Source organism: Cervus elaphus, chromosome 30 (assembly GCF_910594005.1).
Source record: "Cervus elaphus chromosome 30, mCerEla1.1, whole genome shotgun sequence".
NCBI lineage: Eukaryota > Metazoa > Chordata > Mammalia > Artiodactyla > Cervidae > Cervus > Cervus elaphus.
In genome coordinates this window covers 71,613,663-71,638,291 of record NC_057844.1, presented here as the reverse complement: position 1 = coordinate 71,638,291, position 24,629 = coordinate 71,613,663, and the positions used below count along the sequence as shown (strand labels likewise).

At 40.3% G+C, this 24,629-nt stretch overlaps 1 protein-coding gene across 5 annotated transcripts in view; it reads left to right on the top strand.

The window, feature by feature from the left end:
* The window catches only part of LOC122686751 (ATP-binding cassette sub-family C member 4-like), a 2,082,459-nt gene that overhangs the window by 480,514 nt on the left and 1,577,316 nt on the right, over positions 1-24,629 (top strand). Inside the window, exon 18 of one of the 5 annotated variants that reach the window (XM_043891991.1) lies at positions 14,050-14,200. The exons of the other annotated variants lie outside the window; for them this stretch is intronic. Coding sequence (XP_043747926.1) covers positions 14,050-14,200 — 151 coding nt within the window. The remainder of the gene's footprint in view (positions 1-14,049; positions 14,201-24,629) is intronic. 5 annotated transcript variants of the gene reach the window in all.

Sequence of the window (24,629 nt, the reverse complement as noted above, 5' to 3'; positions counted from 1 at the left end):
CTTGTTTTTGTATCCATTCAGCCAATCTTTGTTTTTTGGTTGGGGCATTCAACCCATTTACATTTAAGGTAATTATTGATAGGTGTGGTCCCGTTGCCATTTACTTTGTTGTTTTGGGTTCACATTTATACAACCTTTCTGCATTTCCTGTCTAGAGAAGATCCTTTAGCATTTGTTGAAGAGCTGGTTTGGTGGTGCTGAATTCTCTCAGCTTTTGCTTATCTGTAAAGCTTTTGAGTTCTCCTTCATATCTGAATGAGATCCTTGCTGGATACAGTAATCTAGGTTGTAGGTTATTCTCTTTCATTACTTTCAGGACGTCCTGCCATTCCCTTCTGGCCTGGAGGGTTTCTATTGATAGATCAGCTGTTATCCTTATGGGAATCCCTTTGTGTGTTATTTGTTGTTTTTCCCTTGCTGCTTTTAATATTTGTTCTTTGTGTTTGATCTTTGTTAGTTTGATTAATATGTGTCTTGGGGTGTTTCACCTTGGGTTTATCCTGTTTGGGACTCTCTGGGTTTCTTGGACTTGAGTGGCTATTTCCTTCCCCATTTTAGGGAAGTTTTCAGCTATTATCTCCTCGAGTATTTTCTCATGGCCTTTCTTTTTGTCTTCTTCTTCTGGGACTCCTATGATTCGAATGTTGGGGCATTTCACATTGTCCCAGAGGTCCCTGAGGTTGTCCTCTTTTCTTTTGATTCTTTTTTCTTTTTTCCTCTCTGCTTCATTTATTTCCACCATTTTATCTTCTACCTCACTTATCCTATCTTCTGCCTCCGTTATTCTACTCTTGGTTCCCTCCAAAGTGTTTTTGATCTCAGTCATTGCATTGTTCATTTTTAATTGACTCTTTTTTATTTCTTCTAGGTCTTTATTAAACAATTCTTGTATCTTTTCAATCTTTGTCTCCAGGCTATTTATCTGTAACTCCATTTTGTTTTCAAGATTTTGGATCATTTTTATTATCATTATTCTAAATTCTTTTTCAGGTAGATTCCCTATCTCCTCCTCTTTTGTTTGCCTTGGTGGGCATTTTTCATGTTCCTTTACCTGTTGGGTATTTCTTTGCCTTTTCATCTTGTTTAGATTGCTGTGTCTGGAGTGGACTTTCTGTATTCTGGAGGTCTGTGGTTCCTTTTTATTGCGGAGGATTTACCCAGTGGGTGGGGTTAGACGATTGGCTTGTCAAGGTTTCCTGGTTAGGGAAGCTTGCGTCAGTGTACTGGTGCGTGGAACTTGATTTCTTCTTTTTGGAGAGCAATGGAGTGCCCAGTAATGAGTTTTGAGATGGGTCTATGTGTTAGGTGTGACCTTGGGCAGCCTGTATGTTGACATTCAGGGCTATGTTCCTGCGTTGCTGGAGAATTTGCGTGGTATGTCTTGCTCTAAAACTTATTGGCTCTTGGGTGGTGGTTGGTTTCAGTGTTGGTATGGAGGCTTTTGGACGGTCACTTATTACTTAAAGTTCCATGTAGTCAGGAGTTTTCTGGTGTTCTCAGGTTTTGGGCTTAAGTTTCCTGCCTCTGGATTTCAGTTTTATTCTTCCTGTAGTCTCAGGACTTCTCCAACTATACAGCACTGATAATACAACTTCTAGGTTAATGGCAAAAAGAGTCTCCCCCGTTAGGGACACCCCGAGAGGTTCACAGAGTTACATGAAGAAGAGGAGAGGGAGGAGGGAGATAGTGTTGAGCAGGAGGGGAAAAAGGGGGACTCAAGAGGAGAGAGACAGATCTACGCTGTTGTCTGTTCCCAGAGTGTTCTCCGTAGCCCAGACACCCACCAAGATTCACAGAATTGGATTGGGAAGAGAAGGGGAAAGGAGGAAATAGAGGTGTTCTGAGGTAGAAAACAGAGAGTCAAGATTGGGAGAGAATAATCTTCGGTTTAAAGATAGGGCTTCTCTTTTTTTTTTTTTTTTTGTAAGGTTATAGTGTAGTGAAAATGAAAATGAAGAGTAGTAGAGGAGTACTAGAGGACTTTAAAAGAAATAAGAGAAAAAGAAAAATAGAAAATAAAAGAGAAAACGGAAAGGAAAAAAAAGAAGAAAAAAGAAAAAAAAAGAAAAAGAAAAAAAAAGAAAAAAAACAAAAAAAAAAAAAGAAAGAAAAAAAAAAATTTTTTTTTTCCCCTAATTAAAAAAATTGTAAAAATCTATGTAAATGAAAGTTAAGGAGTAATGGGGGAGTAATAGGGAATTTTAAAGGAAAATAAAAGAGAAAAAATAAAAAAGAAAAAATATAAAAAGAAAAAAAAAATTTTTTTTCCTTACTTAGAAAAAAAAAAAGTAAAAATATATCTAGGAGTTTCTCTGGAGCTGTTGCGGTCAGTGTGGGTTCGGCTCAGTTTCAGATAGCTCCTCATTCCAGCTTACACTTCTCGATATCTACAGGGCCCTTCCGGTGAAGTTGGTGTTTTCTACAGGGATTTTAATCTGTTACACCAGTCCCTTCTGAAGCGGTTCCCTTTGTTTATTTGGCTTCTGTTTGCCGGTCTCTTCAGAGCCTCATTTCCGCCCTGACACAGGCGGGCGGAGGTGGACTCTTATTCAGGTAGCTAGTTCCCGTTGCGCTGCTGGGAGGGGCTGACGCTGCGGGGATGGGCTGGCGCTGTGGGGCGGGGCTGACGCTGCAGGGAGGGGCTGACGCTACTTTCTCTGTCTGCGCTGCTCAGGCTCCCGGCTGTTCTATATGGAGTGCGCCCCGCGCTGCGCTAGGTTCCAGCCCTCGGGTGTTACACAAAAGCGCGGAAGGAAAAGCTGCGCCTGCTCTCTGTGCCTTCCCCGTCAGAGTGGTCCAGGCAGCGAGGGGCTTGATGGGCGCGCTATCCCCAGGTGTGGCGCACTCACTCCCTTCCGCGGACCCAGTCTCAGTTTCCGCTGGCGCCAGTCGGGCGCGCGCGCCTTCCGCCCTCCGCGTCCCCAGCCCCAGTCCCCGCCCGCGCCGGTCGGGTGCCTGCGCCCTGTGTCTCACCGCAACCCTCTCCTCCCCCCTGCCTCCTGCCTCCGGCGGGGCTGGGCCCGTCCGCAGCCTGCGAGCTCTTCTCGGGACTTTCTCCGTCCCTTTGTTCTGCGAACGGCCGGCAGTGTGTTCGGGCTGGTTAATGTACTCTCTCTCTTTTGGTCTCCCACAGTTCAAGTTGGCACCTCACAGAAGCTCCCTCCGATTGTCCTCAGGGCACTCAGGCCCAGACCCTAGCCCAAGCAAGGCCGCCTAAGACTCCCTTCCTGGGAGGGGTCTCCGTCCTTAGCTCTTTTGTCTCACTTTTTATCTTTTATATTTTGTCCTACCTCCTTTCGAAGACAATGGTCTGCTTTTCTGGGCACCTGATGACCTCAGCTAGCGATCAGAAGTTGTTTTGTGAAGTTTGCTCTGCATTCAGTTATTCTTTTGATGAATTTGTAGGAGAGAAAGGGGTCTCCCTGTCCTACTCCTCCGCCATCTTCTCTTAATGTTTTTTAGAACAAGGAAGAAACTGTTGAACTTTCTGATCTCACATTTTTCTACACTCAGCTCACTGGTGAAAAAGTGCTTAGTTTTTTGATGATCTTTGATATTAGGTTCAGTTTGTGTAGTCACTGTGTGGGGAGATGATTTTTCTCATGGTTTCTGTTCTTCTTTTATTTTACGCTCTTTGCCAACCCTTGGTCTCTCAGACCTTAAGGTTCACATATCCGGTGAAAGGTAAAGGGGTAGTTTTTACACATTGTTCACTTCATCTTAAAAAATTTTCAATACCGCCTTCAACACTTTCTAAGCCGAATCATACTTGTAGTGTTTCTGAATCTTGCCAGTGTTGAAAAGTTGCATTTCTCAAAGAAATTACAAGCATTTAAACCACATTTTTAACATTTTTGACATATATTTTCTTTATTTCAAAATTGCTACTTTGAGAAGTATAAAAGTGACCAGAGGGGGTCACAACTTTCATAAGAATATCTGCAAAACTGCCCATCTGATTTTAATATTCCTGAAGCAGAACTAATTAAATAATAACCCAATTTCTTGCCCCTCAGAGCATGGTGTGGGAAATAGGGCATCACCTGGTGGCTTGGAGGGAATGCAGACTCTCTGGCTCCCCCAGCACTCCTGAGTCAGAATCTGCATTTTACCGAGTGGACCCTCCTGCAGCTCCTGGTGGATTTTCCCAGGTGACATGATCCTGCAGAACCTGGGGTCAGAGTCATCATCTCACGTTGGTGGTTGAGCGCTTGTTAACTTATGTGGCGCTATGACTGGGTTCTTTCATCTGCATGAGCCCATTTAATCCTGAGATTCGTCCTCTAAAGCATGCATTCCTAGAGGCTCAGAGAAGGTGTCACTGGGTCTGCAAAAGTGTCACTGAGAGTTTCTGAAGTCTGTATTTCCTAAACCTTAGACAGGAAAGTTGAGACATAGGCTGTGATGGCTTGATCAAGGGTGAAATATTCCAGCAGCTCCAGCTCCTGGTGTGGGCACACCCTGTGCTTCTGGCAGCCAGGTGCCTGTGAAGGACAGCAGAGCCACATTCAGGCCATGGAAACTCAGCCTCAGTTGCTGCTTATTCACGGTCCAGCTGTGGCTTGCTGTGCAGGCCTCAGGAGGAAGTCATCTCTGACAGAGGTCAGGAAGAGCCGGTCAAGGTCCCATGTCTCACCTGCAGTCTGGCTTCCTGGAGTCTCAGTTATAAAAGAAATTCAGGGGTCTAGGTAACAGGTGTTGCTACACCAAAGTCGTGTGTGTGTATAGCTTCAATTTCTTTAAATTTGATCATTAAAGGACTAGATATTCATTAGAAATTAGTTCAAATCTTCCAGTCTTGCAGCCTTTAGGATATACTGTTTCTGTAGATTTTGACAAGGGAAATAAAATCAATAATGATAAGTGATCTTTAGTCATTACATAATATTGCCACTTTCCTGCCTACATCCCTCTGCTCTTCTTGGACACTTAAGCATGAGTCTGTGCTTTCATATCTGCTACACCTGATAGTAAACTCACAACATGAAGATGACAGGAATCTACAATTTCATGAAATGTGAATTGTTGTGAGCCATTTTGTGGGAAAAAAATTACAGAGAGATTATTATATGTTTGTTTAAAAAGTATCACAACAAACTTAATTTTGATAACTAAAGCAAAATTAGTATAGCAACTGGGATTAATTGAAGTATTTTGCAAGTGTTTATTTACTGACTTAGCACTTGGAATGAGTCTTAGATAGGATGGATCTAAAAAGAGAGAAGATTCTCAAATCCACCAACTCTTCTTGATGCTGCCACAAGATTCCCCCCATTCTTTTAAAAATCAGGGCTCAATTTCAACATCCCACCCACTGCTATTTGGTAGAATTTTATCTCTATTTAGATATCATCCTATTTTCTCTTTCTTTACCACTGACCTCAGCTTATTTCATATGACTCTATAGTAAATACTTATAGTTTAAAAATATTGTTTTGGTTTGTTCATGAATTGTTTCTCTTAAAGGGCTTATCTGGGGAAGTAATTTCTTGTGTCCTGTTCTTGCAGGAAGAATTTTGAATCGTTTCTCTAAAGACATTGGCCATATGGATGACTTGCTGCCCCTGACATTTCTTTATTTCATCCAGGTAATGTAACAGTCCTGTCAGATTTCTCACAGGAAGAGCAGAGTCTGCTTCTCAAGGCCTTTTCACAGGGGCTGAGGGTGATCCTTTCAGCCTGGCAATGTGTCCTGTTATCTTAAGTGAAAGGTCATGTTTGTAAGAGAAAGATGCAGCTGTGATTGGGAGGCTGAGTTAACATGAGGAAAACCTGGGGCAGGAGTGTCTATACAGTCACATCAAGGTTGGTCTGAAGCAGCAACATGCTTGGTCAGTGGTTCTCCCTCTGCCTTCTAGGTATCTGTCATGAATTCCCTTTATTGTGAGGGCATTTCATAACAGAATCACCTCTCATGGAGAGATAGCCTAGATGAACTAAATTATATGTCCTATGACCACAGAAAGAGAAAGTGTTAGTTGCTCAGTCATTTCTGATTCTTTGTGACCCCATGAACTGGAGCCACTAGTCTCCTCTGTCCATGGAACTCTTCAGGCAAGAATACTAGTGTGGGTTCCGTTCAGTTCAGTTCAGTTCACTCAGTCGTGTCTGACTCTTTGCGACCAACCCCATAAACAGCAGCACGACATGCCTCCCTGTCCGTCACCAACTCCCAGAGCTTGCTCAAGCTCATGTCCATCGAGTTGGTGATGCCATCTAACCATCTCATCTGCTGTCATCCCCTTCTCCTCCTGCCTTCAATCTTTCCCGGCATCAGGGTCTTTTCCAATGAGTTAGTTCTTTGCATCAGTTGGCCAACGTATTGTAGCTTCAGTTTCAGCATCAGTCCTTCCCATGTATATTTAGGACTGTTTTCCCTCAGGATTGACTGGTTTGATCTCCTTGCAGTCCAAGGGACTCTCAAGAGTCTTCTCCAATACCACAGTTCAAAAGCATCAGTTCTTTGGTGCGCAGCTTTCTTTTAGCCATGCCCTTCTCCAGGGGTTCTTCTTGTGAGCCCCCAGAGAAACCCATTACCAGAGAAGACAAGTATTTGTTGCACCTTTATTTTTTTTTTTTATAAGGCCAGGTGTGGTTACTTACAAAGAAAAGATTAATAAATGATAAGTTGAAAAGCAATAGCTGAACAAGGACAATAAAGAGCAGTTATTGAAGATACAAAGCCTTTAAGCCAATAATCTGAGTAAGGGATCAAAGTCATCTCAGAAAATGTCTTTTTTTAATTTTTGTAAGCATTTCCTTTCAAGTGGCAATTTCTCTGTTTTAAGATGTCTTTAAAACAAAAGGATAGAAATATCTCAGACATACATACCTTCTATCCAGCCTTTGTTTTGTCTTTGAACTTGAGATTCTAAAGAATGGTGTTGAGTCATCTCAGCTCTCATCTCCTCATTCAGAATGCTCATTTGGAATGCTTTTTTGTTGTGGTTTAATTCTGTCTGCTTTTTAGTGATTCAAGCTGTGGCAACTTTCCATGTGTTCATTTTGGAAGTGAAATGCATTTATCAAAAGCTACACACAGAAATGCAGCAATGAATATCTGCACAGTGCAACCTATGGGCAAAGGCTTCCACTGTTACAGTGAGAAGTAAGCTGAGTCTCAGAGTCAGAGTACTTTCACTGCAAAGATATATCTGCTTATTTTTTCTTTTATGCAAACTTATTTTATAAGGTGTCCTGTTGGGTTTAGCTACATTACTTATCCCCAGAAGCAGTCTTTCAATAAAGCAGTGGCACATCTTGACAGTGATTGTTAATTACTTTGAAAAGATTTTGTGAAAGTTCTGTACCTTTGCTACTGCAAACTAGGCCAAAGTTGGTTTTCCAAAGCTGGCTGGCCTGCTGTGTGCTTAGCACATGGTTGTTAGCCCTTATAATCAGAATCAATTGCATGTTTTTGTATGATGTATGGAGGGACAGGGATAGATGTTGCCTGAATTTAGGATAAAGCATTCTCAGTAATGAGGAGAGAAAACTTCGGTTTCATTGATTTCGAATCCCAGCTCCTTTGTACTTCCATTGATATCAATATACTAGTTCATGATGCATGAAATAGGAAAGGTCAAATTGATCTTATCTTTGGAATATCTTATTGAATAATCTTGTTTGGTTTAGTTAATTCAAAGGTCCACCACTTTTGTCATTAGTCTCCCATAAATGCTCAAGAGTGTCATAACAGTAAGTATTTACCAAGAAGAAGCAGAGCTTGAAACAGAAAATATGGAATATGAAAATAAGCATCTCAAAAAATGTTGACTTGCTGTCATATTCATAAGGTTGTCAATCTTTGGAAGGCCTAGAGCTGAGAAGAAAATACAGAGAAGACAAAAACTGTAGTAGGCATGAGGTTTACTGGTCATAGTATTTTTAAAAGTACATCTTCAAACAAAATAGACCTCAGATTCAATTCTCTCTGTGGCCAGAGAAAAGCAACTGTCACTTTAGCACATGTGACATCATCACCACATCTAGAAAAAAATAGCATCACTCTGATACATCCTTGGATATACTAGGCTGTTCCAGTGGTGAGCATGAATGGCCTCTAAGGGTCCAACTTCATGGGATTCTTAAGTCCTTTGGGCCTTAAATCTCTCCTCTCCAAATTGCTGGCACCCAGAGTACACTGAGGGTGGTAACAATGGGCTTAGAGTTTCTATTCTATTTGTCATACATAGACTGGTAAGCACTTTAAATGCATAATATCATTTAATTCTCACCACCATCCTTTTAAAGTGTTGATATATCCCAGTTTTTCCTAAGATTAAGAGTGGGTGTAGGGTCTTACCATCTCTGTCAATTTTTGAGAGAATGAGCACTAAACCCTGTCTCAGACACCTCAATATTTGGCTAATGGGGCTTTCTGCTCTAGGTGTAGGTTGTTATTCTATGCAAACTAAAGAATTATTCTGAGTTGTGAAAATCACCTTGTACTCTAAGTGACTTTATCTTAGAATTTTTGCACTTATTCATATGGAATCATAGACTTTGGCTAGAATTCTCAAATGGTATACTCCAAATAGGTTATAAGTATATTAAATAATGATTCCCCTTATTTCTTGGGGCATCAGGACTAGGGTCACTTGCTTCTGGGTCAGCATGTTTCTTGTGTACACATCATTGTCTCTGTGCCATAGCGAGACAGATATGCAGAAGCATTGGCCATGGTGAGGTGGGCCATCAGATGGACCTGAAATCCAATCAGATGGGGAGAATTGTGTGTGTAGCTTGGATTAGGCTCCTTGGAATTCCTAGGAATGTGGAAGGAAGAAATGAAGTGGACTTCAAGGAAAGGATGTTTATTGTACCCAAGAAATCTTCTGTTTCCTTCTTCAAGAGTGTTGACATGTTGCTTAGATACTGTTGTTGCCTTCTACCAACTTCTGTAAAGATTTTCAGAGAGCTGCCAATAAATAAAAGATGCACAAATGTGTATGTGTGTGTGTATATATATATACACACACACAAATATAGATGTAAACCCATATATTGTATACATGTGTTTGAATGATATAATATTTAATCCTCTGTGAGACTGGATATAGTATGATCTGCAGGTAGAAAAAATTTCTTAGAGAAAGTCTATTTGAATTGCTTCAGAATTTAGGGGCATGAAATCTGAAGGACCTAACCTAATCTAGGGAGCTTTTGAGAATAAGTTACTAGTCTATAATGGGTATTCAAGGAAAGAGCATTGGCACAGCTCCCTGCATTTTGATCTTACCTCTGCTTCCCAGGTTATCTGCCAGGCTGGGTTAGTCATTAAAGGCTTTAAATTATATAGAAACAGATTACTGAAACTGGTGAATATTGTCCAATCAAATAATGTGAATCTGCTAAAAAACTGTAATTTGGGTTTTTCCTAATTGACATTTCAGCAGATTTTTTCCCTGACAACCAACAATAACACTCCCAGTGACTTTACTTAAGATCAGATGTGGAAGGAGCTGGAAGGACCCCTCCCCATGAGTATGAAGGTTGTAGTAGGGTGGGATGCACAGTTACACCAGTGGTTGTTAAGAAATTGTTCATCCGTAAGTCTAATAGAAGAGAAAACAGACAGCCCTGTTTTTCCCCATTTATGATTGGGATTTATTCTTTCAGAATTCCATCCTCTTCACTTTTTTTTTTTTATATTGATACCATGACACAGATGAGAGAAACAGGAAAAACACATGGGTCTCCAGGTAATGCAGTTTGGTACACAAGCGTTCTTGGCCACAGAGTCACAATTCTGGACATTTATTTCCTCCTCCAGACTCCTCTTCCTGCAGTGGTGGCTCTGGAATGCATGATTGCAAACCATTCCTGGCTTTCTCCGTGACCTACAATACCTTGGAAAACTCAGGATACCACTTGTCCTTCCAACTTCATGTCCTACCTGTAAATAGAAATGATAGTAATTATTTGCTCATTCACAAGGTAGTTGTGAGGATCCTCTGAGAAAGCTGATCAGGAAGAGCCATGAAATGATAAAACCCAAATCTCTGTGATACAGGCATTACCCACCAACCCATCCCTTAGAGATGCACCAGGGCCAGCGACCCTGGGTGACAAGGTAGGGAGGCCCTGGGCTGGTAAGCACGGGATTCAGGTGCTGGTGCTGAGAGGACCCAGAACAACCAGGATTAACTCAGACAAGCATCTCAACCTTCTTATCCCAGCTTCTTTTTGGTCAGAATTTCCATCAACTGTGATTCTGACAGAATGTGGTCCACTGGAGAAGGGAATGGCAAACCACTTCAGTATTCTTGCCTTGAGAACTCCATGAATAGTATGAAAAGGCAAAAAGATAGGACACTGAAAGATGAACTCCCCAGGTTGGTAGGAGCCAAAGCAAAAACACCACCGAGTTGAGGATGAGACTGGTGATAGAAGCAATGTTTGATGCTGTAAAAAGCAATATTTCAGAGGAAACTGGAATGTTAGGTCCATGAATCAAGGCGAATTGGAAGTGGTCAAACAGGAGATGACAAGAGTGAACATATACATTCTAGGAATCAGGGAACTAAAATGGACCGGAATGGGTGAATTTAACTCAGATGATCATTAGATCTACTACTGTGGGCAGGAAACCCTTAGAAGAAATGGAGTAACCATCATAGTCAACAAAAAAATACAAAATGCAGTACTTGGATGCAATCTCAAAAATGACACAATGATCTCTACTCATTTCCAAGGCAAACCATTCAATATCACAGTAATCCAAGTCTATGCCCCGACCAGTAATGCTGAAGAAGCTGAAGTTGAACGGTTCTATGAAGACCTACAAGACCTACTAGAACTAACACCCAAAAAAAGATGTCATTTTCATTATAGAGGACTGGAATGCAAAAGTAGGAAGTCAAGAAACACCTCCAAGGTCAAGGAAAATTTGACCTTGGAGTACAGAATGAAGCAGGGCAAAGGCTAATAGACTTCTTCCAAGAGAATGCACTGGTCATAGCAAACACCCTCTTCCAACAACACAAGAGAAGACTACACATGGACAAGTAGTCGTGTATGCATGTGAGAGTTAGACTATAAACAAAGCTGAGTACAGAAGAATTGATGCTTTTGAACTGTGGTGTTGGAGAAGACTCTTGAGAGTCCCTTGGACTGCAAGGAGATCCAACTAGTCCATCCTAAAGGAGATCAGTCCTGCGTATTCATTGGAAGGACTGATGTTGAAGCTGAAACTCCAGTACTTTGGCCACCTGATACGAAGAGCTGATTCATTTGAAAAGACTCTGATCCTGAGAAAGATTGAGGGTAGCAGGAGAAGGGGATGACAGAGGATGAGATGATTGGATGGCATCACTGACACAATGGACATGGGTTTGGGTGGACTCAGGGAGTTGATGATGGACAGCGAGGCATGGCGTGCTGTGGTTCATGGGGTCGCAAAGAGTCGGACATGACTGAGCGACTGAACTGAACTGAATTGTGATTACTGCCTGCAGATCATTCATGCCACTCTTTCTATATGTTAAACAAGCCAGCAAAATCAGTCATAAGTCTTGGAATTGTCTAAAAATATTCAGGTATTCCTCCCTGTGTTTCCCAGCACTCTGTCTTGTGAAAATCATCATGAATTTGTATTCACCTGAGACAAACTTCATAGACCCTGGCCCAGACTGGGTGAATCTGCATGTCCCCACCACCCCACCCCACTTTTGTAGCAGGCAGATGCTAAATGTTTATCACATTCTTATTGCCTGATACTGTCCACCAGGGTATCATATTTTTCCTGATTAAGACAAATGCTTAAGTAGCATCAACCAATCATTTTGTTTTCTATTCTACCTGCTATCTTTTTGGACCAAGATGGTTTCCCAATATAAAATCATCTCATGTGATAATGTGATGATTAATAGAATGTTCATGGAACTCTTAACGCGGTGCCTTACATATAACAAACACCTTGTAAATGGCATCTGTTGTCATTATAATTGTTAACCTTTGGAATTGTCATTTTAAATACTTAGTCTGAATTTTTCCAGTCTTGTGGCCACTGATGAGTTTTCCGAATTTGCTGGCAAATTGAGTGTAGCACTTTAACAGCATCATCTTTTAGGATTTGAAATAGCTCAACTGGAATTCCATCATCCCCACTCAGCAGTGGCCACAGGACTGGAAAATGTCAGTTTTCATTTCAATCTCAAAGAAAGACAATGCCAAAGAGTGTTCAAACTACTGCATGATTGCGCTCATCTCACATGCTAGCAAAGTAATGCTCAAAATTCTCCAGGCCAGGCTTCAACAGTACATGAACCATAAACTTCCAGATGTTCAACCTGGGTTTAGAAAAGGCAGAGGAACCAGAGATCAGATTGCCTACATCTGTTGGATCATCTTAAAAGCAAGAGAGTTCCAGAAAAACATTTACTTCTTCTTTATTGACTATGCCAAAGCCTTTAACAGTGTGGATCACAGCAAACTGTGGAAAGTTCTTAAAGAGATGGGAATACCAGGCCACCTGACCTGCTTCCTGAGAAATCTGTATGCAGGTCAAGAAGCAACAGTTAGGACTGGGCATGGAACAACAGACTGGTTCCAAAATGGGAAAGGAGTATGTTAAGGCTGTATATTGTCAACCTGCTTATTTAACTTATATAGAGAGTACATGATGCGAAATGCTGGGCTGGATGAAGCACAAGCTAGAATCAAGATTGCCAGGAGAAATATCAAGAACCTCAGATACGCAGATAACACCACCCTTATGACAGAAGGTGAAGAAGAACTAAAGAGCTTCTTGATGACAGTGAAAAAGAAGAGTGAAAAAGTTGGCTTAAAGCTCAACATACAGAAAACTAAGATCATGGCATTCAGTCCCATCATTTCATGGCAGGTAGATGGGGAAACAATGGAAACAGTGACAGGCTTTATTTTCTTGGGCTCCAAAATCACTGCAGATGGTGACTGTGGCCATGAAATTAAAAGATGCTTGCTCCTTGGAAGAAAAGCTATGACCAACTTAGACAGCATATTTAAAAGCAGAGACATTACTTTGCTGACCAAGGTCCATCTAGTCAAAACTATTGTTTTTCCAGTAGTAATGTATGAATGTAAGAGTTGGATTTTAAAGAAAACTGAGCTTGGAGAATACTCTTGAGAGTCCTTTGGACAGCAAGGAGACCAAACCAGTCAATCCTAAACAAAATCAGTCCTGAATATGCATTGGAAGGACTGATGCTAAAGCTCCAATACTTTGGCCACCTGATTCAAAGAACTGATTAGTTGGAAAAAGACCCTGATGCTGGGTAAGATTGAAGGCAAAAGGAGAAGGGGATGATAGGGGATGAGATGGTTGGATGGTATCACTGACTCGATGGACATGAGTTTGAGCAAGCTCCAAGAGTTGGTAATGGACAGGGAAGCCTGGCATGCTGTAGTCCATGGAGTCACAAAGAGTCAGACATGACTGAGCAACTGAATTGAACTGAATTGAATACTTAGTGTAATGATAGAATGATGGCTGTATGTTTGGGGTTTAAATGTGTCATAATGGCTCATGACATGGGCTTCCCAGCTCTGTGACTTAGTTTCCATCAAGTGGCTTCTCCTCACCCTGTGCCTCACTCCTCCATTTCTAAAATTAGATAATACTGTTAATAGATATTTTACACTGAGTTTGTAATTAACCACTTCTTTATCCCTGCATGCATAGCTAAGGCTTCTGGATTCCTCATCTGTGGTACCTGCTCACTCATCTCTCTAGTAACACATGCTGACTCCTGATAGTTTGGGATTCAACTCCTACTCTCTGAACTTCAAATATTCTCATCTGTTAAAACTAGTCATGCCTGCCTCAAAGGATTACTGAGTGTATCATAAGAACTGATACCTAGAAAGTTCTTATCAAAGTGTTGGTGCATGCAACAAATATCATGAGGGCCACCTATAAGCATGTTTATTTGGAAGGGAAAGCATTCCTTGCTGTTCCAACAAGTTTTTCAAGGAAAGGAGTTTAATCCTAACAGAGCAAATCATTAAAGTTTATCTTTGTAAAGTATCCTTGACATGAAGGCCTCTGTATTTTTGCTATTTCAGACATTTCTACTTGTGATTGGTGTGGTGGGTGTGATGGTGGCTGCAATTCCTTGGATTGCTATACCTGTGATTCCCCTTGGCATCCTCTTCTTTGTTCTTCAGCAATATTTCTTACAGACATCACGAGATGTGAAACGCCTGGAATGTACAAGTGAGTACCTGTTCTCTCAGTTTGGGATGACAGTGCATGCTGGCTTCCATTTGTACCACAATTAACCAGACCCCTGAAATTCTGCAGTCTCTGTCTTGTGAAATTTCTCACCATGTTAATATTAGGTGATTGAATGTTCTGGCCCCTTTGAATCAGTGTGGACCCTTTGAATCTGGCCGCTTTGAATCCTTAAAGCAAATGGAGGTGATGGTGGGTCAGCTGCAGTTTGCATTTTAGCACAAAGAGGATGGATGTGAGCACCACGAGGACACAGACCATTTCTGTCTTGTTCATGACATACTTCCTAACAGAGTATCCATTCTATTAATATTTTTCTTAAAAGTATTTCATCATGTTGGATCTAATATAGAAGGAATTAATTAGAAGGAACTAATATAGAGAATTTTTCTTCTCCTGAAGTTACCAGACATGACAAGGAAAGGAAAAGATTAGGAAAAGGAAAGGAGACCTCAGGAAATATGTGTCAGAAGTGATATATTTGAAAAATACATTGTTTAACACATTCAAGTAAGTTGTAATTGTTAAATGTATTGAAAAGATGTGTATTAGTCATCAGTTATGTCGACTCTTTGCAACCCCATGAACTGTAGCTCACCAGGCTCCTTTGTCCATGGATTCTCCAGGCAAGAATACTGGAGTAAGTAGTCGTTCCCTTCTCCAGAGGACCTTCCTGACCCAGGTGTTGAACCCAGGTCTCCTGCATTGCTGGTGGATTCTTTAATGTCTGAGCCACCAGGGAAGCCCTGTTGAAAAGATAAGCCCTGTTATTTTCAGGTTTATTCTTTATTATTATCAGTATTTGGGGTGATATCACACTGCTTGTGTACCCCTTTCTCAAAACTATTTATATAAATTATGCTGAAAATAATCCCCTATGAGGACACAGGATGGGGATCTGTTCAGTATGCATTTAGCTGATTATTCCATACACCTTCCTAGTTTTAGAATAATGGGGAACAGGGACTTCCCTGGAGGTCCTGTGGTTAAGACTCTGTGCTTCCACTGTGGGAGCCACCACTTCAGTCCCTGGTTGTGGAACTAGATGCTGCAAGGTGCAGGAAGAAAACAAAATAATGGGGAACACATTTTATGATTAATTATTCTATTCTACAGGTAATCACAGATGATGGAAGAATCAAATTTATGTCATTCTTAATGCATACATTTTATCAATATTAAAAAATAATAAGGAAAATACATTGTTACATATTTTTTAAGTTATAAAAGCAATAGCTAAAAAGTAAGGAGGCAATATGTTTGTAGCAGAGACCTCAAACATGAATAATTATTGCAAATTAATACCAACTTTACTTTCTAGAAACCAAGCCAAGAAGAGAAGCATATTGAATCCCATGGTTCTCTGTACCTACTAAATGGAAAAAAGTCTCAGTTCATCCAGTCAAAGGAGGTTTTTTGTTTGTTTGTTTGTTTTTGTTGTTGTTGTTTTTTTGGTGGCATTTGTGTGTTTTGTTTTTAATAGTAAACACTTGAGGTACTTATCTTTATTAGTGAAAAGGATAGTGATCATCAGTTTCATAAAATCTATAAAAGACATTTTCATTCATCAAGAGAAGTGGGTGACCTCCCATGAGGTCTGGTCTTGTGAGGTGTTTGGATGGAAGGGGAGCAGTAGAGTCCAGGTGTGTGTGATGTTCTGCTGATGACTTGCTAGAATGGCAGGACCTGTGAAGGCAGAAGAGGAAGTGATTAGCTCCATCCAATCTTCTGTGTAGTCAAGGTTTCAGATGTTTTATAGTTGAGGCCACCCATGAAAGGGAGTCATTCAACAGTTTTGTTGCAAAGCAGGTCTATGGTACCTTCAAAGAGGATTTGTTCCAGAAAAAATGTTTAACGGAGGTTTTTGCCTGGGGCAAGGGCCATCGCCCATTCATATGAAAGTGGAGAGAAGAGTTTATCCTGAGGCTTTTGTCAAAAAGCAGTACAGAATTTTCTCAAAGTTTGATCTGGAGAGTCTGAGAACTTTGGCACCATCACTGTGGAATACTTGTATTTTTTGCAGTAAGTTAGACAATGAATTTAATCCAGGTACTCCTCCTACACACTCCAGATAACCACATGTGGTGGCCAGTTGATTAGAACTGTTTATGTTTTCTCTCTAGCTGGTGGTGGTGGTGGTGTTCAGTCCCTCATTCAAGTCCAACTCTTTGAGACCTCATGGTCTGCAGCACACCAGGCTTCTCTCCCAGAGTTTGCTCAGACCCATGTCAGCTGAGTCGGTGATGCCACCCAACTATCTCATCCTCTGTCATCCACTTCTTCTCCTGCCTTAAATTTTTCCCATCATCAGTGAGTTGGCTCTTCACTTCAGGCAGTCAAAGTACTGGAGCTTAAGCTTGAGCATCAGTTCTTCCAATGACTATTTAGGGTTGATTTCCTTTAGGATTGACTGGTTTGATCTCCTTGCAGTCCAAGGGACTCTCAAGAGTCTTCTCCCACACCACAGTTCAAAAATATCAGTTCTTCCATGCTAAGCCTTCTTTATGGTCCAACTCTCACAGCCATACATAACTACTAGAAAAACCATCAGTTCAGTTCAGTTCAGTTTAGTCATTCAGCCCTGTCCAACTCTTTGTAACCCCATGGGCTGCAGCACGCCAGGCCTCCCTATCCATTAACAACTCCTGGAGTTTACTCAAACTCATGTCCACTGAGTCAGTGATGCCATCGACCATTTCATCCTCTGTCATCTTCTTCTCCTCCCACCTTCAATCTTTCCCAGCATCAGGTGTTTTCCAATGAGTCAGTTCTTTGCATCAGGTGGCCAAAATATTGGAGTTTCACCTTCAGCATCAGTCCTCCCAATGAATATTCAGGACTGATCTCCTTTAGGATGGACTGGTTGGATCTCCTTGCAGTCCAAGGGACTCTCAAGAGTCTTCTCCAACACCACAGTTCAAAAGCATCAATTTTTCGGCACTCAGCTTTCTTTATAGTCCAACTCTCACATCCATACATGACCACTGGAAAAAATATAGCTTTGACTAGATGGACATTTGTTGGCAAAGTAATGTCTCTGCTTTTTAATATGCTGTCTAGGTTGGTCATAGCTTTTCTTCCAAAGAGCAAGCGTCTTTTAATTTCATGGCTGCAGTCACTATCTGCAGTGATTTTGGAGCCCAAGAAAATAAAGTCTGTCACTGTTTCCATTGTTTCCCCATCTACTTCCCATGAAGTGATGGGACTGGATGCCATGACCTTAGTTTTCTGAATGTTGAGCTTTAAGCCAACTTTTTCACTCTCCTCTTTCACTTTCATCAAGAGGCTCTTTAGTTCTTTGCTTTCTGTCATAAGGGTGGTAGCATATCTGAGGTTCTTTTTTTTTTTCATTTATTTTTATTAGTTGGAGGCTAATTACTTTACAATATTGTAGTGGTTTTGATATTTCTCCTGGAAATCTTGTTTCCAGCTTGTGCTTCATCCAGCCCAGTGTTTCACATGATGTACTCTGCAGGTAACTTAAGTAAGAAGGGTGACAATATATAGCCTTGAGGTACTCCTTTCCCTATTTGGAACCAGTTTGTTGTTCCATGTCCAGTCCATAGTTTGTTGCGATCCACACATCAAAGGCTTTGGCATAGTCAATAAAGCAGAAGTAGGTATTTTTCTGGAACTCTCCTGCTTTTTTGATAATGCAGTAGATGTTGGCAATTTGATCTCTGGTTCCTCTGTCTTTTCTAAATCCAGCTTGAACATCTGGAAGTTCATGGTTCACATACTGTTGAAGCCTGGCTTGGAGAATTTTGAGCATTAATTTGCCAACATGTGAGATGATTCTAATTTTGTGTTAGCATTTTTCGGCATTGCCTTCTTTGGGACTGGAATGAAAAGTGACCTTTTCCAGTCCTGTGGCCACTGCTGAGTTTTCCAAATTTGCTGGCATATTGAGTGCAACACTTTAACAGCATCATCTTTTAGGATTTGAAATAGGTCAGCTGGAATTCTATCACCTCCAGTAGCTTTATTGGTCGTGATTCTTCCTAAGGCCCACTAGAGTTCGCATCCCAGGGTGTCTGGCTCTAGGTGATTGATCACACTATCATGGTTATCTGGGTCATGAAGAACTTTTTTTGTATAGCTCTTCTGTGTTTTATTGCCACCTCTTCTTAGTATATTCTGCTTCTGTTAGGTCCATACCACTTCTGTCCTTTATTGTGCCCATCTTTGCATGAAATATTCCCTTGGTATCTCTAATTTTCTTGAAGAGATCCCTAGTCTTTCCCAGTCTATTGCTTTCCTCTATTTCTTTGCATTGATCACTGAGGAAGGCTCTCTTACCTCTCCTTGCTATTCTTTGGTACTCTGCATTCAAATGGGTATATCTTTTCTTTTCTCCTTTGCCTTTTGCTTCTCTTCTTTTCATAGCTGTTTAAAAGACCTCCTCAGACAACCATTTTGCCGTTTTGCACTTCTTTTTCTGGGGATGGTCTTGATCCCTGCCCCCTGTACAATGTCAAGAACCTCTGTCCATAGTTCTTCAGGCACTCTGTCTATCTGATCTAATCCCTTGAATCTATTTCTCACTTCCACTGTAGATTTACGTCATACCTGAATGGTCTAGTTTTCCCTACTTTCTTCAATTTCAGTCTGAATTTGTCAATAAGGAGTTCATGACCTGAGCCACAGTCAGCTCCCGGTCTTTTTTCTGCTGACTCTATAGAGCTTCTCCAACTTTGGCTGCAAAGAATATAATCAATATGATTTTAGTGTTGGCCATCTGGTTATGTGCATGTGTAGAGTCTTTCTTGTGGTGTTGGAAGAGATTATTTGCTATCACCAGTGTGTTCCCTTTGCAAAACTCTATTAGGCTTTCCCCAGCTTCATTTTGTATTCCAAGGCCAAATTTGCCTGTTACTCCATGTGTTTCTTGACTTCCTACATTTGCATTCCAGTTCAGTTCAGTTCAGTCATTCAGTCATGTCTGACTCTTTGCGACCCCATGAATCACAGCATGCCAGGCCCCCCTGTCCATCACCAACTCCCGGAGTGTACACAAACTCATGCCCATTGAGTCAGTGATGCCATACAGCCATCTCATCCTCTGTTGCCCCCTTGTCCTCCTGCCCCCAATCCCTCCCAGCATAAGGGTCTTTTCCAATGAGTCAACTCTTCGCATGAGGTGGCCAAAGTACTGGAGTTTCAGCTTCAGCATCAGTCCTTCCAATGAACACCCAGGACTGATCTCCTTTAGGATGGACTGGTTGGATCTCCTTGCATTCCAGTCCCCTATAATGAAAAGGGCATCTTTCTTGGGTATTAGTTCTAGAGGGTCTTGTAGGTCTTCATAGAACCATTCAACTTCAGCTTCTTCAGCATTATTGGTTGGGGTATAGACTTGGATTACTGTGATATTGAATGGTTTGCCTTGGAAATGAACAGAGATCATTCTGTCGTTTTTAAGACAGCATCCAAGTACTGCATTTAGACTCTTGAGTATGATGGCTACTCCATTTCTTCTAAGGGATTCTTTACCACAGTAGTAGATATAATGTCATCTGAGTTAAATTTATCCATTCCAGTCTATTTTAGTTCACTGAGTCCTAAAATGTCAGTGTTCACTCTTACCATCTCCTGTTTGATCACTTCCAATTTGCCTTGTTTCATGGACATAACATTCCAGGTTCCTATGCAATATTGCTCTTTATAACATCAGACTTTACTTGCATCAGCAGTCACATCCACAACTGGGTGTTATTTTTCTTTGGCTCCGTCTATTCATTCTTTCCGGAGTTATATCTCCACTTATCTCTAGTAGCATATTGGGCGCCTACTGACCTGGGAAGTTCATCTTTCAGTGTCCTGTCTCTTAGCCTTTTCATATTATTCATGGGGTTCTCAAGGCAAGAATACTGAAGGAGTTTGCCATTCCCTTCTCCAGTGGACCGTGTTTAGTCAGAAGTCTCTACCATGACCCGTTTGTCTTGGGTGGCCCTACACAACATGGCTCATAGTTTGATTGAGTTAGACAAGGCTGTGGTCTATGTGATTTTTCTGTGATTGTGGTTTTCAGTCTGTCTGCCTTCTGATGGAGAAGGATAAGAGGCTTTTGGAAGTTTCTTGATAGGAAAGACTTACTGAGAGGGAAACTGGATCTTGTTCTGAAAAAACCCTAGCTTTGACTAGACAGACATTTGTTTGCGAAGTGATGTCTCTGCTTTTTAATATGCTGCCTGGATTTTTCATAGCTTTTCTTCCACAGATCAAGTGCCTTTTAATTTCATGGCTGCAGTCACCATCTGCAGTGATTTTGGAGCCTAAGAAAATAATGTCTGTCACTTTTTCCCGATCTATTTGCCGTGAAGTCATGGGATCAGATGTTATGAACTTAGTTTTTTGAACATAGAAGTTTTTTAATTTTTTTATTTTTATTAATTGGAGGCTAATTACTTTACAATATTGTAGTGGTTTTTGTCATACATTGACATGAATAGGTCATGGATTTACATGTATTCCCCATCCCGATCCCCCCTCCCACCTCCCTCTCTACCTGATCCCTCTGGGTCTTCCCAGTGCACCAGGCCTGAGCACTTGTCTCATGCATCCAACCTGGGCTGGTGATCTGTTTCACCATAGATAATATACATGTTTTTATGCTGTTCTCTCGAAACATCCCACCCTCGCCTTCTCCCACAGAGTCCAAAAGTCTGTTCTGTACATCTGTGTGTCTTTTTCTGTTTTGCATATAGGGTTATCATTACCATCTTTCTAAATTCCATATATATGTATTAGTATACTGTAATGGTTTTAATCTTTCTGGCTTACATCACTCTGTATAATGGGCTCCAGTTTCATCCATCTCATTAGAACTGATTCAAATGAATTCTTTTTAATGGCTGAGTAATATTCCATGGTGTATATGTACCACAGCTTCCTTATCCATTCATCTGCTGATGGGCATCTAGGTTGCTTCCATGTCCTGGCTATCAGCAACAGTGCTGCAATGAACATTGGGGTGCACATGTCTCTTTCAGATATGGTTTCCTTTGTGTGTATGCCCAGCAGTGGGATTACTGGGTCATATGGCAGTTCTATTTCCAGTTTTTTAAGAACAGTTTTCCAAACTGTTCTCCATAGCGGCTGTACTAGTTTGCATCCCACCAACAGTGTAAGAGGGTTCCCTTTTCTCCACACCCTCTCCAGCATTTATTGCTTGTAGACTTTTGGATAGCAGCCATCCTGACTGGTGTGTAATGGTACCTCATTGTGGTTTTGATTTGCATTTCTCTGATAATGAGTGATGTTGAGCATCTTTTCATGTGTTTGTTAGCCATCTGTATGTCTTTTTTGGAGAAATGTCTGTTTAGTTCTTTGGCCCATTTTTTGATTGGGTCATTTATTTTTTGGGAATTGAGCTGCAGGAGCTGCTTGTATATTTTTGAGATTAACCCTTTGTCTGTTTCTTCATTTGCTATTATTTTCTCCCAATCTGAGGGCTGTCTTTTCACCTTGCTTATAGTTTCCTTTGTTGTGCAAAACCTTTTAAGTTTCATTAGGTTCCATTTGTTTATTTTTGCTTTTATTTCCAATATTCTGGGAGGTGGGTCATAGAGGATCCTACTGTGATTTATGTCGGAGAGTGTTTTGCCTATGTTCTCCTCTAGGAGTTTTATAGTTTCTGGTCTTACATTTAGATCTTTAATCCATTTTGAGTTTATTTTTGTGTATGGTGTTAGAAAGTGTTCTGGTTTCATTCTTTTATAAGTGGTTGACCAGCTTTCCCAGCACCACTTGTTAAAGAGGTTGTCTTTTTTCCATTGTATATCCTTGCCTCCTTTGTCGAAGATAAGGTGTCCATAGGTTCGTGAATTTATCTCTGGGCTTTCTATTCTGTTCCATTGATCTATATTTCTGTCTTTGCGCCAGCACCATACTGTCTTGATGACTGTGGCTTTGTAGTATAGTCTGAAGTCAGGCAGGTTCATTCCTCCAGTTCCATTCTTCTTTCTCAAGATTGCTTTGGCTATTCGAGGTTTTTTGTATTTCCATACAAATTGTGAAATTATTTGTTCTAGTTCTGTGAAAAATACCGTTGGTAGCTTGATAGGGATTGCATTGAATCTATAGATTGCTTTGGGTAGTATAGCCATTTTGACAATATTGATTCTTCCAATCCATGAACACAGTATATTTCTCCATCTGTTTGTGTCCTCTTTGATTTCTTTCATCAGTGTTTTATAGTTTTCTATGTATAGGTCTTTTGCTTCTTTAGGTAGATATACTCCTAAGTATTTTATTCTTTTTATTGCAATGGTGAATGGTATTGTTTCCTTAATTTCTCTTTCTGTTTTCTCATTGTTAGTGTATAGGAATGCAAGGGATTTCTGTGTGTTAATTTTATATCTTGCAACTTTACTATATTCATTGATTAGCTCTAGTAATTTTCTGGAAGAGTCTTTAGGGTTTTCTATGTAGAGGATCATGTCATCTGCAAACAGTGAGAGTTTCACTTCTTCTTTTCCTATCTGGATTCCTTTTACTTCATTTTCTGCTCTGATTGCTGTGGCCAAAACTTCCAACACTATGTTGAATAGTAGTGGTGAGAGTGGGCACCATTGTCTTGTTCCTAATTTTAGGGGAAATGCTTTCAATTTTTCACCATTGAGGGTAATGCTTGCTGTGGGTTTGTCATATATAGCTTTTATTATGTTGAGGTATGTTCCTTCTATTCCTGCTTTCTGGAGAGTTTTTATCATAAATGGATGTTGAATTTTGTCAAATGCCTTTTCTGCATCTATTGAGATAATCATATGGTTTTTATCTTTCAATTTGTTAATGTGGTGTATTACATTGATTGATTTGTGGATATTAAAGAATTCTTGCATTCCTGGGATAAAGCCCACTTGGTCGTGGTGTGTGATTTTTTTTAAATATGTTGTTGGATTCTATTTGCTAGAATTTTGTTAAGGATTTTTGCATCTATGTTCATCAGTGATTTTGGCCTGTAGTTTTCTTTTTTTGTGGCATCTTTATCTGGTTTTGGAATTAGGGTGATGGTGGCCTCATAGAATGAGTTTGGAAGTTTGCCTTCTTCTGCAATTTTCTGGAAGGGTTTGAATAAGATAGGCGTTAGCTCTTCTCTAAATTTTTGGTAGAATTCAGCTGTGAAACCATCTGGTCCTAGGCTTTTGTTTGCTGGAAGATTTCTGATTACAGCTTCGATTTCCTTGCTTGTGATAGGTCTGTTAAGATCTTCTATTTCTTTCTGGTTCAGTTTTGGAAAGTTATACTTTTCTAAGAATTTGTCCATTTCATCCAAGTTGTCCATTTTATTGGCATAGAGCTGCTGGTAGTAGTCTCTTATGATCCTTTGTATTTCAGTGTTGTCTGTTGTGATCTCTCCATTTTCATTTCTAATTTTGTTAATTTGGTTGTTCTCCCTTTGTTTCTTAATGAGTCTTGCTAATGGTTTGTCAATTTTGTTTATTTTTTCAAAAAACCAGCTTTTAGCTTTGTTGATTTTTGCTATGGTCTCTTTAGTTTCTATTGCATTTATTTCTGCCTTGATTTTTAAGATTTCTTTCCTTCTGCTAACCCTGGGGTTCTTCATTTCTTCCTTCTCTAGTTGCTTTAGGTGTAGAGTTAGGTTATTTATTTGGCTTTTTTCTTGTTTCTTGAGGTAAGCCTGTAATGCTATGAACCTTCCCCTTAGCACTGCTTTTACAGTGTCCCATAGGTTTTGGGTTGTTGTGTTTTCATTTTCATTCGTTTCTATGCATATTTTGATTTCTTTTTTGATTTCTTCCATGATTTGTTGATTATTCAGAAGTGTGTTATTTAGCCTCCATATGTTTGTATTTTTAATAATTTTTTTCTTGTAATTGAGATCTAATCTTACTGCACTGTGGTCAGAAAAGATGACTGGAATGATTTCAATTTTTTTGAATTTACCAAGACTAGATTTATGGCCCAGGATGTGATCTATTCTGGAGAAGGTTCCGTGTACACTTCAGAAAAAGGTGAAGTTGATTGTTTTGGGGTGAAATGTCCTATAGATATCAATTAGGTCTAACTGGTCCATTGTGTCATTTAAAGTTTGTGTTTCCTTGTTAATTTTCTGTTTAGTTGATCTAGCCAAAATTGTGAGTGGGGTATTAAAGTCTCCCACTATTATTGTGTTACTACTAATTTCCCCATTCATACTCGTTAGCATTTGCCTTACATATTGCGGTGCTCCTATGTTGGGTGCATATATATTTATAATTGTTATATCTTCTTCTTGGATTGATCCTTTGATCATTATGTAGTGTCCTTCTTTGTCTCTTTTCACATGCTTTATTTGAAAGTCTATTTTATCTGATATGAGTATTGCGACTCCTGCTTTTTTTTGGTCTCTGTGTGAAATATTTTTTCCCAGCCCTTCACTTTTAGTCTGTATGTGTCCCTTGTTTTG